The sequence below is a fragment of the Meriones unguiculatus genome, chromosome 15 (genome assembly GCF_030254825.1).
Source record: "Meriones unguiculatus strain TT.TT164.6M chromosome 15, Bangor_MerUng_6.1, whole genome shotgun sequence".
NCBI classification, from domain to species: domain Eukaryota; kingdom Metazoa; phylum Chordata; class Mammalia; order Rodentia; family Muridae; genus Meriones; species Meriones unguiculatus.
This window is the reverse complement of record NC_083362.1, coordinates 37,873,933-37,886,334: the sequence shown is the minus strand read 5'-3', so window position 1 is coordinate 37,886,334 and position 12,402 is coordinate 37,873,933. Positions and strand designations below refer to the sequence as shown.

General features: G+C 39.8%; 1 protein-coding gene across 1 annotated transcript in view; it reads left to right on the top strand.

Annotated features, from left to right (window-relative positions):
- The window catches only part of Tmeff2 (transmembrane protein with EGF like and two follistatin like domains 2), a 261,295-nt gene that overhangs the window by 134,998 nt on the left and 113,895 nt on the right, over positions 1-12,402 (top strand). Inside the window, exon 5 of the mRNA XM_021631291.2 lies at positions 5,442-5,538. Within this exon, the coding sequence (XP_021486966.1) occupies positions 5,442-5,538 (97 nt within the window). The remainder of the gene's footprint in view (positions 1-5,441; positions 5,539-12,402) is intronic.

Sequence of the window (12,402 nt, the reverse complement as noted above, 5' to 3'; positions counted from 1 at the left end):
GAAAAATACCAAACACTTTGGTAAAAACATCCTCTTCCTATACCTCTATCCATTCTCAGTGTAGATTCTGAGTACTCCCTACCTAAGCCAAGTATGCAGAACATAAGAAAAGAAAATTAGTGCTACAATAAAGCAGAACAGGTACAAAAACTGCTGAACATAATTGAAAATAAAATCCAGTAACAAATTAAAAACTTAATATACTAAATCAGGCTTGATTTTTCCCTAGAGTGTAAGGTTGGTTTAACATGTGAAAATTAATGCATTTTATCACATTTACAGATCAAGAGAAAAATCACACTTGGGGGAAAAAGGATTCTCAGTCTTCCCATGAAACCCAAAACTCAATTTGAGGTAGCTCACAAACCTGAGCATAAAACTAAACTTTAAAATTTATAAAAGCAGAGATGCATATAACCTTTGAGTAGAAGACTTTCTAGAGGGGACATAAAAATAAAAATCATAACAGGAAAAATGTGACTTCATCAAAACAAACACTTATGCTCACCACATGAAGATACCTTTAAGGAGGAAGTCTGAGAAACACACACACACCTACACAATAAGTATCTGAGCAAGCAGTCATGTGCAAAATACATTAACACATCCCCAAATTTGAGAATAAAAGTGAAACACCATCAGTCAGTAAACCTGCCACTGTGAAGTAGTTGAAGAGCGTTAGAAACACATGCCACATGCACAAAAGGCTGTTCACAGGAATGAACAGCCATTGAGGGGCAGCTGGAGCTTGTATGTTGTAGCCTCTGACCAAGTTCAGTGAGCATCATAACCTGAACACTGGAACGGAGGGGAATCATTTTCCTGCTGGGAACTGCAGAGGCCATTGAATGCTGCAGGGAGATGGCCCAGCAAGTAAAGCTCATTTTTCTGGGGGAGAATGAGGACCTAAGTTCAAACACCGAGGACCCATGCAAAAGCACAATCATCTCCTGTCATGGTGCTCCTGTGTGGAGATGAGACATGGAGAAAGGAGAAGGCCTGGACCTTCTTCAGCAGCCAGAAAGTCTGAACCAAGCAGTAGAAAAGCACAAAGGAAGCCTGGCTAAAGGCGAGACCAAGGAACACATCCTCAGGTTCTTTGACCGCTTGCATAGGCAGCCATGGTACAGGATACCCGCACTCATACACATAGGTATGCGCACACACAAACATCATGTAGAAACATAAGTACTTGTTAAAAACTGTCTATACATGTTATCGTCAATACATGCCAAACTATAAATTCCATCTTTTCCCTTTTTGTCATTCTCTCTTTCTCCCAATTGGCACCCCCGCCCCCCAGTGTGATGTTTGTGTGTTTGTGCTTGTAGATCAAACTCAGAGCCTCGTGTCTATCACTGACACTCCTGCCCAATAATAGTTCCCAGCTAATAGCTCCAAATGTCCAGCTGTCCTTCAACAAGAGAATGGATAGATAAACTGTCACAGTGTTTAGAGCAATATTAAGCATCTAAGGATTAGTATCTGATACACTCCAATTACCCGACTCTCAAAATTATTATTGAAAGATCAACCTGGAGATGGTATGTTGTCTGTTTTGGTTAACGTGATATTCTAGAATGGCTAAAATTAGACTGCAGTGACAGAGAACAGGTGCCCCACTGCTCACATACAAACAAAGTAGTGGCAGGAAATGTGGGCACAGGCGAAGGAGCATAAGGTAGGGTGCTATCACGGCTCTCTATGTCTTCATACGAATTCTTAAAACTAAAAAAGTTGCATTAACTGAGTGTGGTGCTCAGTGTCAATTTCTGCTAGGTTCTCAACTAATGGACACTGAAATACTGTTTGACTGTTCCATTCCCCCCTAAGAGCACCATATGTGGAAGTGTGACAGAGAGGTGGACAGAGAACTAGGCTCTAGGTCCGTGTCACTGTAAACACCTGTTGACCCAGGACAAAGTGAGGACAAAGGGCTAACAGCCCTTAGGAAAAGCTACTGGGGCAGGGAGATTAGGAGGGGTGGACCAGTTACTTTTTATACTTCTCCATTTCCACACTTTCTCATATGGAATGTGCAGATTTGTCGTCTAGAATGTCCATCGACGACCCAGTTCTTCAGGAGCTGGATCTCTCTCGCCCCTCTAATTCCCTGAGCCACTTGTTAAAACCCATTTCTATTAACTAAAATGAAATAATCGCTCTACTTGGCAGCTCAAAATGAAGAGCTGAAAATGTAAATGCACGGTTAAGATAAGACTTGGGGATAAATGGATTTGTTCCCATATAATCATTCTATAGATACAAATAATTAAGCACGTATCCTTTCCATACTGTTTCTGGTAATGTACAAAGAAGGCAGAGAAGAAACCGTTTCCGTGTAGTGCACATTTACTGAGCTTGTAAGAGACGGCAAGTCAGTAGTTTGCAAGCTTGTATGTCTTTGATCCTTAGTAAGAATCGCAGTTCCTATCTCAGCCCCTGAGGAAGTACACATGGATGGCCAGAGCATTGTTCAGAATAAACCCATTCTTGCTAAATAAGACACAATGGTCTGTTCTAGTCTAGTGTAGATTGTTACAGAGCTACAAAAATGTCGGTTCTGGGCCACTTATTTCCACTGCCCACTAGTAGGCTGTGCATTGCGGTTGGAAATGATGCGTGGTGCTGCTCTTTTCCTTCATGATGGGGTCTGTGGAACGGCGTGCCCAGTGTCGGGGACTCTAAGAGTGAAGAACATGAGGCCACTCCCTTCTCCTGTAGAAGAGGACTGCATTCTAATGGCACAGCCAGGTCCCCTTTGTGCACTTCTAGCACCAAGAAGCTTGCACCGAACAATGAAGGTGCTGACAGCTGTGGGTTTTGCCTCCGAGAGAGAGTCTTACTCAGTGGTCTGCTTTATTTTTGGTGTTTGCTCTTATAATATGTATATCTTAGCTTCCAATTATGCCATTAATTCAGTATCTCCAAGTAAATAAAAGTACAAGTAAAATTTATTGTAGCTTCTAAGGCCAACCCTACCTAAGAGCCAAGATCAAGGGGTTAAATAGAAGGGAGCAGATTTAATCACTTATATCTTACAAAAGTGAAACAGGTATTTGGGGTAGAAAGGAAATATTTTCTTCCCATTTTCTTTTGAATGAGTTTATGTAACGGCATTTTATTTGCTGTGTATTTAGTGACAGGACACTGCTATATCTTATTATGAATTACTGAGAGAATTGTCAAACATGGTTTTTCTACCAAAACCTGCCCATCCATGGAGCAATATGGCTGCAGGTCACCTTTGCATTTTTTCCAGTAGATCACTAACCCAAGATCTCAGCTGCTGAAGACAATGGTCCTACCCCTAAGTGCTTTCACCCATCATTAAGCACCTTCCCTTTGCTTCGGTATGCTTCCTGAGTGATGGGAAATTGTAGCCTGGGAGTTGCTAATCCTGCTAGCACTAAAAGGCTCACTCCCATTAACAGCTTGTGTGTTGCATTAATAATAAGAAAGTAATCAAGAGACTAGCCTCCGCTTTCATTCTCCCCTGAGGTAAGGCCTCAGCCTCTCTCCCATGCCCATGGTCCACTCTAATGGCCTTGCTGCACTAGAGAGCTAGGGTAGATTGATGTAAGTTCTGTCTCTTTTTATCAGAGTTAAATCCTTGTTCCTCAGAAGCTCAGAGGGAAATTTTCCCTAAGATATCTAGGTTAAAAGTGATACCATCAATACTTTTGCCATGTAAAGTGACCCATTTAACTCATAACTTAAACACAAGTAAAGACTTGTGCACAGAGAGAATGGAAAAATAGCATTGGCATACAGCATGAAGCACAAAAGAAACTTGATTATTCTAAGGAAGTACATTCCCAGAGTCCCTCATAGAGCTAAAACAGAACTCTCCTCCAGTCGTGTCCAGATCTTTCTCTTTGTTTCTTTGTTCAACAAATCGTTTCTCTATACAACAATAAATTAAAATCAAGAAAGACAGTTGTTTTTGTAAATACTGAAAAGTATTAACTGGCAAAGAAGTGAGAAGAAAATTAGGAGAAACAGTAGTATCACAAAAGAAGTTTGCATGTAACAGGCCAGCACTCTTTGTTAATCAGTTATTTTTTTCATAAAATGTTCCTGAGGTCCATGGAGGACTTTTGCCACTTTTCAGTTAAAATCACATCATTTCTCAAGAAGGGCTCTTTAAAAAACATTTGATGTCTGAAAAAACACTATGGAAAAGTGTGTATTCTGTCCATGGAAACTGATTGTCTTTGCAAAAGTTGTATTACTACATTTTTCATTTTTAAGTAAGGCTCCTTTCTCCTCCAGCTTTCCTTGCTTTGTGGCATGCACCTCACCTCAGAGATGCTGCTGCTCAGTCCCTGCAATCCAATCACGCAATGTTTTCTTTTTATCTTACATCTTTGTGCTTATTTTGTGATGCTAATTTGTAATTAGTCTGCATTTTGACGACTTCATATTTATACTGTAAAGAAAAAGGAGCAATAACAGCAATAATCAGCAGCTAAATTAATATTTTAAATACGTTTTATGTTCACAACTCAAGACAATGCTGTAAAAATTAAAAGTTTGTGACTGGAGAGGTGGATCAACAGTTAGGTTCTCTGGTCTTTGAGAAGACAGAATTCAGTTTTCCAACATTTCCGTCAGGTAACTCCAGCTCTAGCCCCCTTCTGGCTGCTACAGGCACCCAACACACTAGAGGATGTTCACATGTACACAGACACACATGCACACACACACACACACACACACACACAATATACCAACTCACACAATGAGACTTAATTTTTTTAATACTTATAATCAATATGATTTCTTTGTAAGCACATGACAGGCAAAAGAAGAAATGAAAGCATCTAATATTGGATGTCACTACTAGTCCAATATTTTAAAGATTACAGTCCTTTGAATGAAAATATAAACATTAGGCATCAGAAAATGCACAATAGGCAGGCACTGGTGACACACTCCTTTAATCTCAGACTTAGAAGGCAGAGACAGCTGAGTCTCTGAGGTCAAAACCAGTTTGGACTACAGAGTGAGTTCCAGGAGAGGCAGGGCTACCGAGAGAAACCCTGTCTTGAAAAACCAAGAAAAAAAATAGAAGAAGAAAGAAAATGAATACTTTTCATAAATATTCACAGAGACCAGTCTAAACCCCTCTTAATGAAATAATTTTCATGCAGTCTGTTTATTAGCCAAGCAATTTTCAAAACTCCTATATGCTCTCTTCTTGTGGCTATGCCGCATATAAAAAGGCAGAAGTATCCACTCTGCTCTAGTGAGTACCACAGGGTCATTTATGTATTTTTTCAACTGGGGAAGAAAGGAGATGAATATGCCACTTTCATGGAGTCCAGTAGCAACTGACCTCACTGGGAAGCAGCAGCTTTGACAGAGAGTTCTCCCAGCATTGTCATGACTGTGCACACCTGTCTGCATGCCCTTCATGTGTGGTTTCTGTCCCACAGTCCATGAAGGCTCTGGAGAAACCAGTCAGAAGGAGACATCCACCTGTGACATTTGCCAGTTTGGTGCAGAGTGTGATGAAGATGCTGAGGATGTCTGGTAAGATTCTGTTTTGGTTTCTTAAAATGATGTCAGCAATTAATTATCTTATTCATTAGCTATTCTTTCAAAGACATATTGTCAGAATTTTTATTTTCTTCTGACTACCCAAGGTGTTAAGGATTAAGTGCTGTAAAGTTACGGGAGCTGGGTTGTGAGGTGATTCAGGCAATCAGATGTCTGCATAGGAAACACAGAACTATCACTGAGGACCCTAAAATGGTCACTCTTAGTAGACAGAGAGGGAAGCAGTATTTAGTAGAATATCTATTAAAAATGTCATCAAGAAACAACTGATGACTTCTAATTTTCTGTAGATTTCAATAACAAAAATATCACACAGTGGACCTCTGAAAACAAGAGAAATCTATTTCACATCCTTCTTGAGCCTAAGAAGTTCAGTATCCATCCTGGAGAAGGCTTAGCATCTGCTGAGGGGCTGCCTCCTGTAGATAGCATTCGCTCACTGTAGCTGGGGATACAAGGAACAAGGGACATCTCTGGTCGTCTTTTATAGAAGATCAATTAATTAATTAATTGATTAATAAGTAAGTAATTAATGATTCAGTATACAAGACATGATCACCTTCCCCAGACCACCTCTTCTAATGCAGCTCAAGTGGAGAACTTGAACATATGTATTGAGAGCGTGCTCAAACCACTGTAATTGCTAACATGATTTCTTAGATCGCGAGTCTGAGTAACTGCGGAGGTTTAAAAGAGGACACACGCTCAAACCCACAGCCAACCTGACAAGACACTTGAGCAAAATCAAATCAAAACAAAACAAAACAAAAAATCCCCACCTCTGGGCTGCTCTCCTGCATCAGGTTGTTTTTTCTTCTACAAAATGTTCAGTTTCTCTGATAAAGTTAGTTGAATAAATTCTAACCTGCATTATTTTGAATGGGTGTCAAATTCTTAGCCTTAAAGGGACTTGAGTGCTGGCTCAGTGTTTAAGAGGGCAGAGTGAATGGAATTTTAGGTAAGAACTGGGAAATAGTAAGAGCTGGAGAGGACAGGGTCTCCACAAGGAGAGCAACAGAACAAGAAAATTTGAACACAGGGAACTTCCCAGAGACTCATACTCCAACCAAGGACTATTCATGGAGATAACCCAGAACCCCTGCACAGATGTAGCCCAGGGCAGTTCAGAGTCCAATTGGGTTACATAGTAATGTGAAGAGGACTGCCTCTGACATAATCTGATTGGCCTGCTCTTTGATCACCTCCCTCTGGGGGGGAGCAGCCTTACCAGGCCATAGTAGAGGACAATGCAGCCACTTTTGATGTGAACTGACAGACTAAGATCAGAAAGGAGAGGAGAACCTCCCCTATTAGTGGACTTGGGGAGTGGCATGCAAGCAGAGGGAGGAGGGAGGGTGGGATTGGGAGGGGAGGAGGGAGGGACTTATGGGGGGATGCAGAATGAATAAAGTGTAATTGATGAAAAATTTTAAAAAAAAGATCACGTGTCAAAAAAAAAAAAAGAGTGCTGTCTGCTCTTCCTAAAGGACCCGGGTTCAATTCCCAGTACCCACAAGGCAGCTCACAACTGTCTGTAACAGATCTGATACCTTTACCCTAATGCATATAAAATAAAATTTAATAATTATTTTTTAAAATTCTTAGCCTTCTGTACCATCTCCATATCATTTAACAAAGAGCATAGTACAAAGTCACACACAGACAGTCCGGCATGTCTGGATAGTGGAGAAGCATTCAGTCCTGTCCCTTCATTCCTCTTCTCACCCTTCTTCCTCCTCTACTTTCTTCTTTCTGTCCTTCCATCCTCTTCTGTCTTTATCAGTCTCTCTCTCTCTCACTCCCCGCTCCTTCCTTCTTTTCTTTCCTCTTCTACCTTCTTCTGCTCTCTTCCTCCCTTTCTTCCTCTCTTTATCTTCCTCTCTTCCCTCTCTCTCCTTCCTTCAATCTCTCCATATCCCTCCCTCATTCCATCTCATCCCTCCCTTCTTCTTTCAAGTCCATCCCTTCTTCCTTTGCTTCTTTTTTCACATACACTTCTTATTTTTGATGAAAACAAGAAACCATTCCTTCTCTTCAACATAAAAAACCTTTTACCAAGAGTTATTAACACTCATTTTGATAAAGCTTATGTGAATACAGAGAGTTACTCCAAAAAATGAATACTTTTTAAATAAAAAGAAAAATTATATACTGGCAGGAGTGAAACACTGAGCACTTACAATGCATTTTAAATGCAGAATAAGGTAGAGACTCCATGTGAGCAAACTGGGATATGCATGTGTTAGCACTGCCAGTACATACCCATACAGAATAACCATCTCTCCATAACAGTAACCATCAGCACATACCCATACAGGATAACCATCTATCCATAACAGTAACCATCAGGACATACCCATACAGGATAACCATCTATCCATAACAGTAACCATCAGGACATACTCATACAGAATAACCATCTCTCCATAACAGTAACCATCAGCACATACCTATACAGGATAACCATCTATCCATAACAGTAACCATCAGCACATACCCATACAGGATAACCATCTATCCATAACAGTAACCATCAGCACATACCCATACAGGATAACCATCTATCCATAACAGTAACTATCAGCACATACCCATACAGGATAACCATCTATCCATAACAGTAGCCAGGCTTTCCAGATTTATCAACACCTTCGGGGTCCTGACAGCTAGGGGTTGAGTCTCTGATACACACACTAGCTGAAGCATCTGAGAAAAAAACTGATACATACTTTCTTAAGAGCACTCCAGGCCTTTTAATGCTAATAAATTTAGAGCCCCAAGTGTGAGAGATTACCAAATTTTTTTTGAGATTCTTTAAACATACCAACATTTTTGCTTCACCCTAAATTTAATGAATCAAAATTTCAGTGAAGTGGAACTTAAATTTATCATTTTTCTGAAACTTCTTAAATGATTATGGAAATGCTGCTTTAAAAGAAATGACTGACTAAAAAAATCATTGACTTCATTTCTAGTTTCTCATCAGTTTTCAAGTTGATATTGTTTTTCTTTTAAAAACAAATGTACATGGAGGGGAGCAGCAGAGATGGTTCAGCCAATAAAAGCATGTATTTCTCTTGCAGAGAATTTTAAAGTTACTTTCTTTCTCCCATTTCTCTTTATAATGAACAGTTTTAACTGTCAGTTATACTTTCAGGTACAGAATTTAAAATATGGCATTATACCATTACCTAAGAGTTTTTAGTTGCTAACTATGTGAGGTTTTTCATTTGAACACTTTTTCACTTTTTTTTTCAAAATACCCATGTAATACATGCAATGGTTATTTTAATTTACTAAGAATAAATGAATTTTTGAAGTGTTTAAGTGGCATGAACAAGACAAAGTATGTGGAGGGTGTTGGCATGACAATTCAATCAAATATGTAATTAAAATATTTCTTTGCTGTCCTCCCTGGAATAATAAAATTGCCAGATTGTAGGCAGTGTATAGAGGTGACGCCTAAGGATTGTGGGTTAGAGCTGAGGATTCAGAAAATACTTATAGTGGGCATTGGGGAAACATCCAAGCCAGTAGACTGCCAATTCTGGTATATTCCAAATCTTCAGATTCATAGTATAAATTAAGTTTACGGATTTTTTTGTGCCAGGCTAGTTGGCATCAGAAAGGCTCAGCAATTGCCCATGGAGCCCCAGGATGACGAATGGATTTCAGAGATGGCGTTGCTATGAAAGAGACAGGGTGGTCATGGCAAAGCCTCCAGGAGTCAGGCATCAAGTAGGACAATGAATTAAGAACTAAACTAGGTCCACTTTTGGCCCGCCATAGATGACCAAGCCTTGGTGATGAGAAGTAGAAGAAATATAGCCTAAATCTGGGTAATAAATTGCAAGGTCAAAATGAAATCAATGGAAAGGCTGACTGGATACTTGATTACTTAGCTTTTGGCTAGGTTTTCTTGTATGCCCCAGCCTAGGGACAAGATCAGTTCCAAAATTCAGAATAAGCCTGAACCTCCAGATGGGGACTAAGTGGCCATAGCTGTGAAGATTAGAGACTTCAGAGGCAGTGAGCCAAGAACATCATTATACTTGCCAGACAAGAGTGAAAGTTGTTAATGCTGAAATAGAAGGTATTTAAAATGTCCAAGGTAAGCAATAAAGAATGGTGCTGACTCAAGTGCATTGATTTTCATTTACCTAAATACCTTTGTATGTTAACATATTGTGTTTGTTTTGACTGTGAAGTAGATTAGAAACAGCTGAAGGACATGAAAGTAAAGCAATAAATGAAGTTAAATAGGCATGGCATGAGAGAGACTCTAAGGACGATATCTAGCACGTGGGGAGTGAGCTGGCCATACGGTTCTATAGAATCCTCACGACAACAGGGGAGCTGTGGCACGATGAATTTGGGATGGAACTGTAGCTGTCCCCCTGTAAACATAAAATTCTTCTTGGGCTCGGTAACGGTACCAAACACAGAGCAAACACAGCACAATATTTTCTAATATGTTTCCCTTTGACATCAACTAAAACACAATTTCATGCATACAAATTTCATGCACAAATTCTTTCTTGGCTTTACAAAACAGTAGCTAGGTATAAATAAATACTCATGACAAATGCTATTATACCTGGAACACACACACAAAATATGAAATTAATTTTGATATTTCTTATAAACCAGGCCTACGATATGAATGTTTTCATTCTCCATAGGGTTGGGGTCTAGTTCCTCAAAGATCTTCCAAGAGAAAGATACTTTGTTAGCATGTCAATGCTAACATATAATGCCAGTGCACAGCCAGCTGGTCTCGTCTCCATTGTCAGAGGAGGTCCTCAGATCACGAGCTAGGCTCATCGCAAAGAAAGAATCGACAAAATTAATGAAATGGGGGTGGGGGAGCTGAATGGGGACAGAAATAACAGAAAATGGTGTTGACGGGCTGCGATGCTCATCACATGATACTTAACACTCGTGTTCCCAGGGAACGGATGGATTATAGTCTAAGGGAGGACGGAGTATTATGGTCTGTGCTTTCATTACAAGGTTCATTTCCTGCCCTTTTCTTCTTATGAAAACATCAAGACTGCAAAACTTAGAAAATGTTTTCTCAATATGAAAGCCAGACCTTTGCTACAAAAGTGTCTTCAGTTTACCTCTGTGTAAGAAAGGATTTGACTTCCAAAAGGGGGAGTTAAAATTGAAGCAAGAGAAACTGTACACATTGTAGGGTACCCACTGCTGGAATAGAGATGGACTCAGAACAAGTAGAAATACTGGTATGAAGAAAGGACCATTTGTGCTTGTTCATCGGAAGAGTTGAAGGAAGGAACCTAGAAGATACAACTACACTGAAAAAAATAAAATAAAAACTTATACATTTAAACTTCAAAGTGAATCTCAAATACATCCTGCCAGTTATAATTTATACAGAGAAAGAATGGCTTCTAAATAAGAGAAAATTGACTCGTTGCAAAGTAATAAAGCCCAAGCTGATAGCATTGGGAATAAGAACTTATGATTTCAGCAAATATTTCTGATACTTGGTTCATTTTAGACACTGCTTTATATTCCTTTAATTATCTTACCTGATAAATTATCTCAGTGGTTCCGAAGTAGGTCACGAGGAACTCCGTGCACTGGGAACTAGTCCTTAGAAGTAATTAGCTGGAACTTTTTGTTGGTCCTGTCAGTCAAAAGTAGTTCAGAGCCCTGGGGTTGATGCTTGATTTAATGTATTTTTAAAAAGCAAGTTGAAACCCTGTCTCAAACAAAAAAAAATGCTGGGCCTGATCATAGGAATGGCTGGGTATGAAAGTGGCTGAATGCCTCATATTTCCAGAGTGTCAGAACAGATCAAGAAGAACTAAAGTGTAAAAGCAGGTGCAGCCACTAGCAAACAACATAAGAGGAAAACCTCAGTTATCAGAAGGGGTGCAGTATGTGCCTGCCCTAGACTCCTCACCATGCTTTAACTTTGCTTTGGTAATGTTTGCCGCATGCCACACAGCTGCCATTGGCAAAATTATACAGGCTTAAATGCTATTAATTTCTCAGTGCCCATCCATTTGCCTCTCAAAGCACCGACAATGCATCCCAGTATTGAAATACTATCCTACATGAATATAAAATGCAGTGTTAAACTGCAATGGTAAGAAACGGCAGAGAAGTAGTAGTCCTGGTATCCTGGTTCACGAGAGTGAGCATCTTTTGCTGTTTCACTGATGGTCTGTAACTGGAGAAGGGTGTAAAATTTGGCATTACTTTCATGAGAGTCTTTCACAAAGACAGTCTAGTCTGAAGGCTTTAGCATCTTGCTCCTTTGATCGGAGGAGGCTCCTCGTCTCTAGGAAGACCCTGTGTTGCTGGCATCACTCCCACCTTTAATGCATTTTGGACCATGGAAACTCATGAATATTTGAAACAGGGCAATGGCCATGGATGATCCTTGGCACTGGAGTTCACCACATATATAAGTAAATTAGACATTAGATCCTGCTGACTTCAGTGCATTTGGGCCGTGAATTTGAAAGTAAATTAAGACACCTCTGTGTAAACACAGAAAATGGCCTCTTTTAAAACGACCACTGGCTGGAATTGAATAGACCCACTGCTGCAAACAGAGTATTTTGGGTTGAAAATATCAGATAGGATCGTACATGGAATCAAGGAAAACATGCTTGTTAATCATGATTGTGTGGTAAACTGAGTTTATCCAGTCTTCTTCTAAAGTATTCCTTTTTTGTTGATTTTCTTTGCTCTCTGGAATCACAGCTGAAAATGTGGCAGATCCAGATTAGTTAGGACTGCTTTCTAACATGAATTTATTCAAGAAGACAGTCAAACAGAAAAAAAAAAATCATAGGTCCA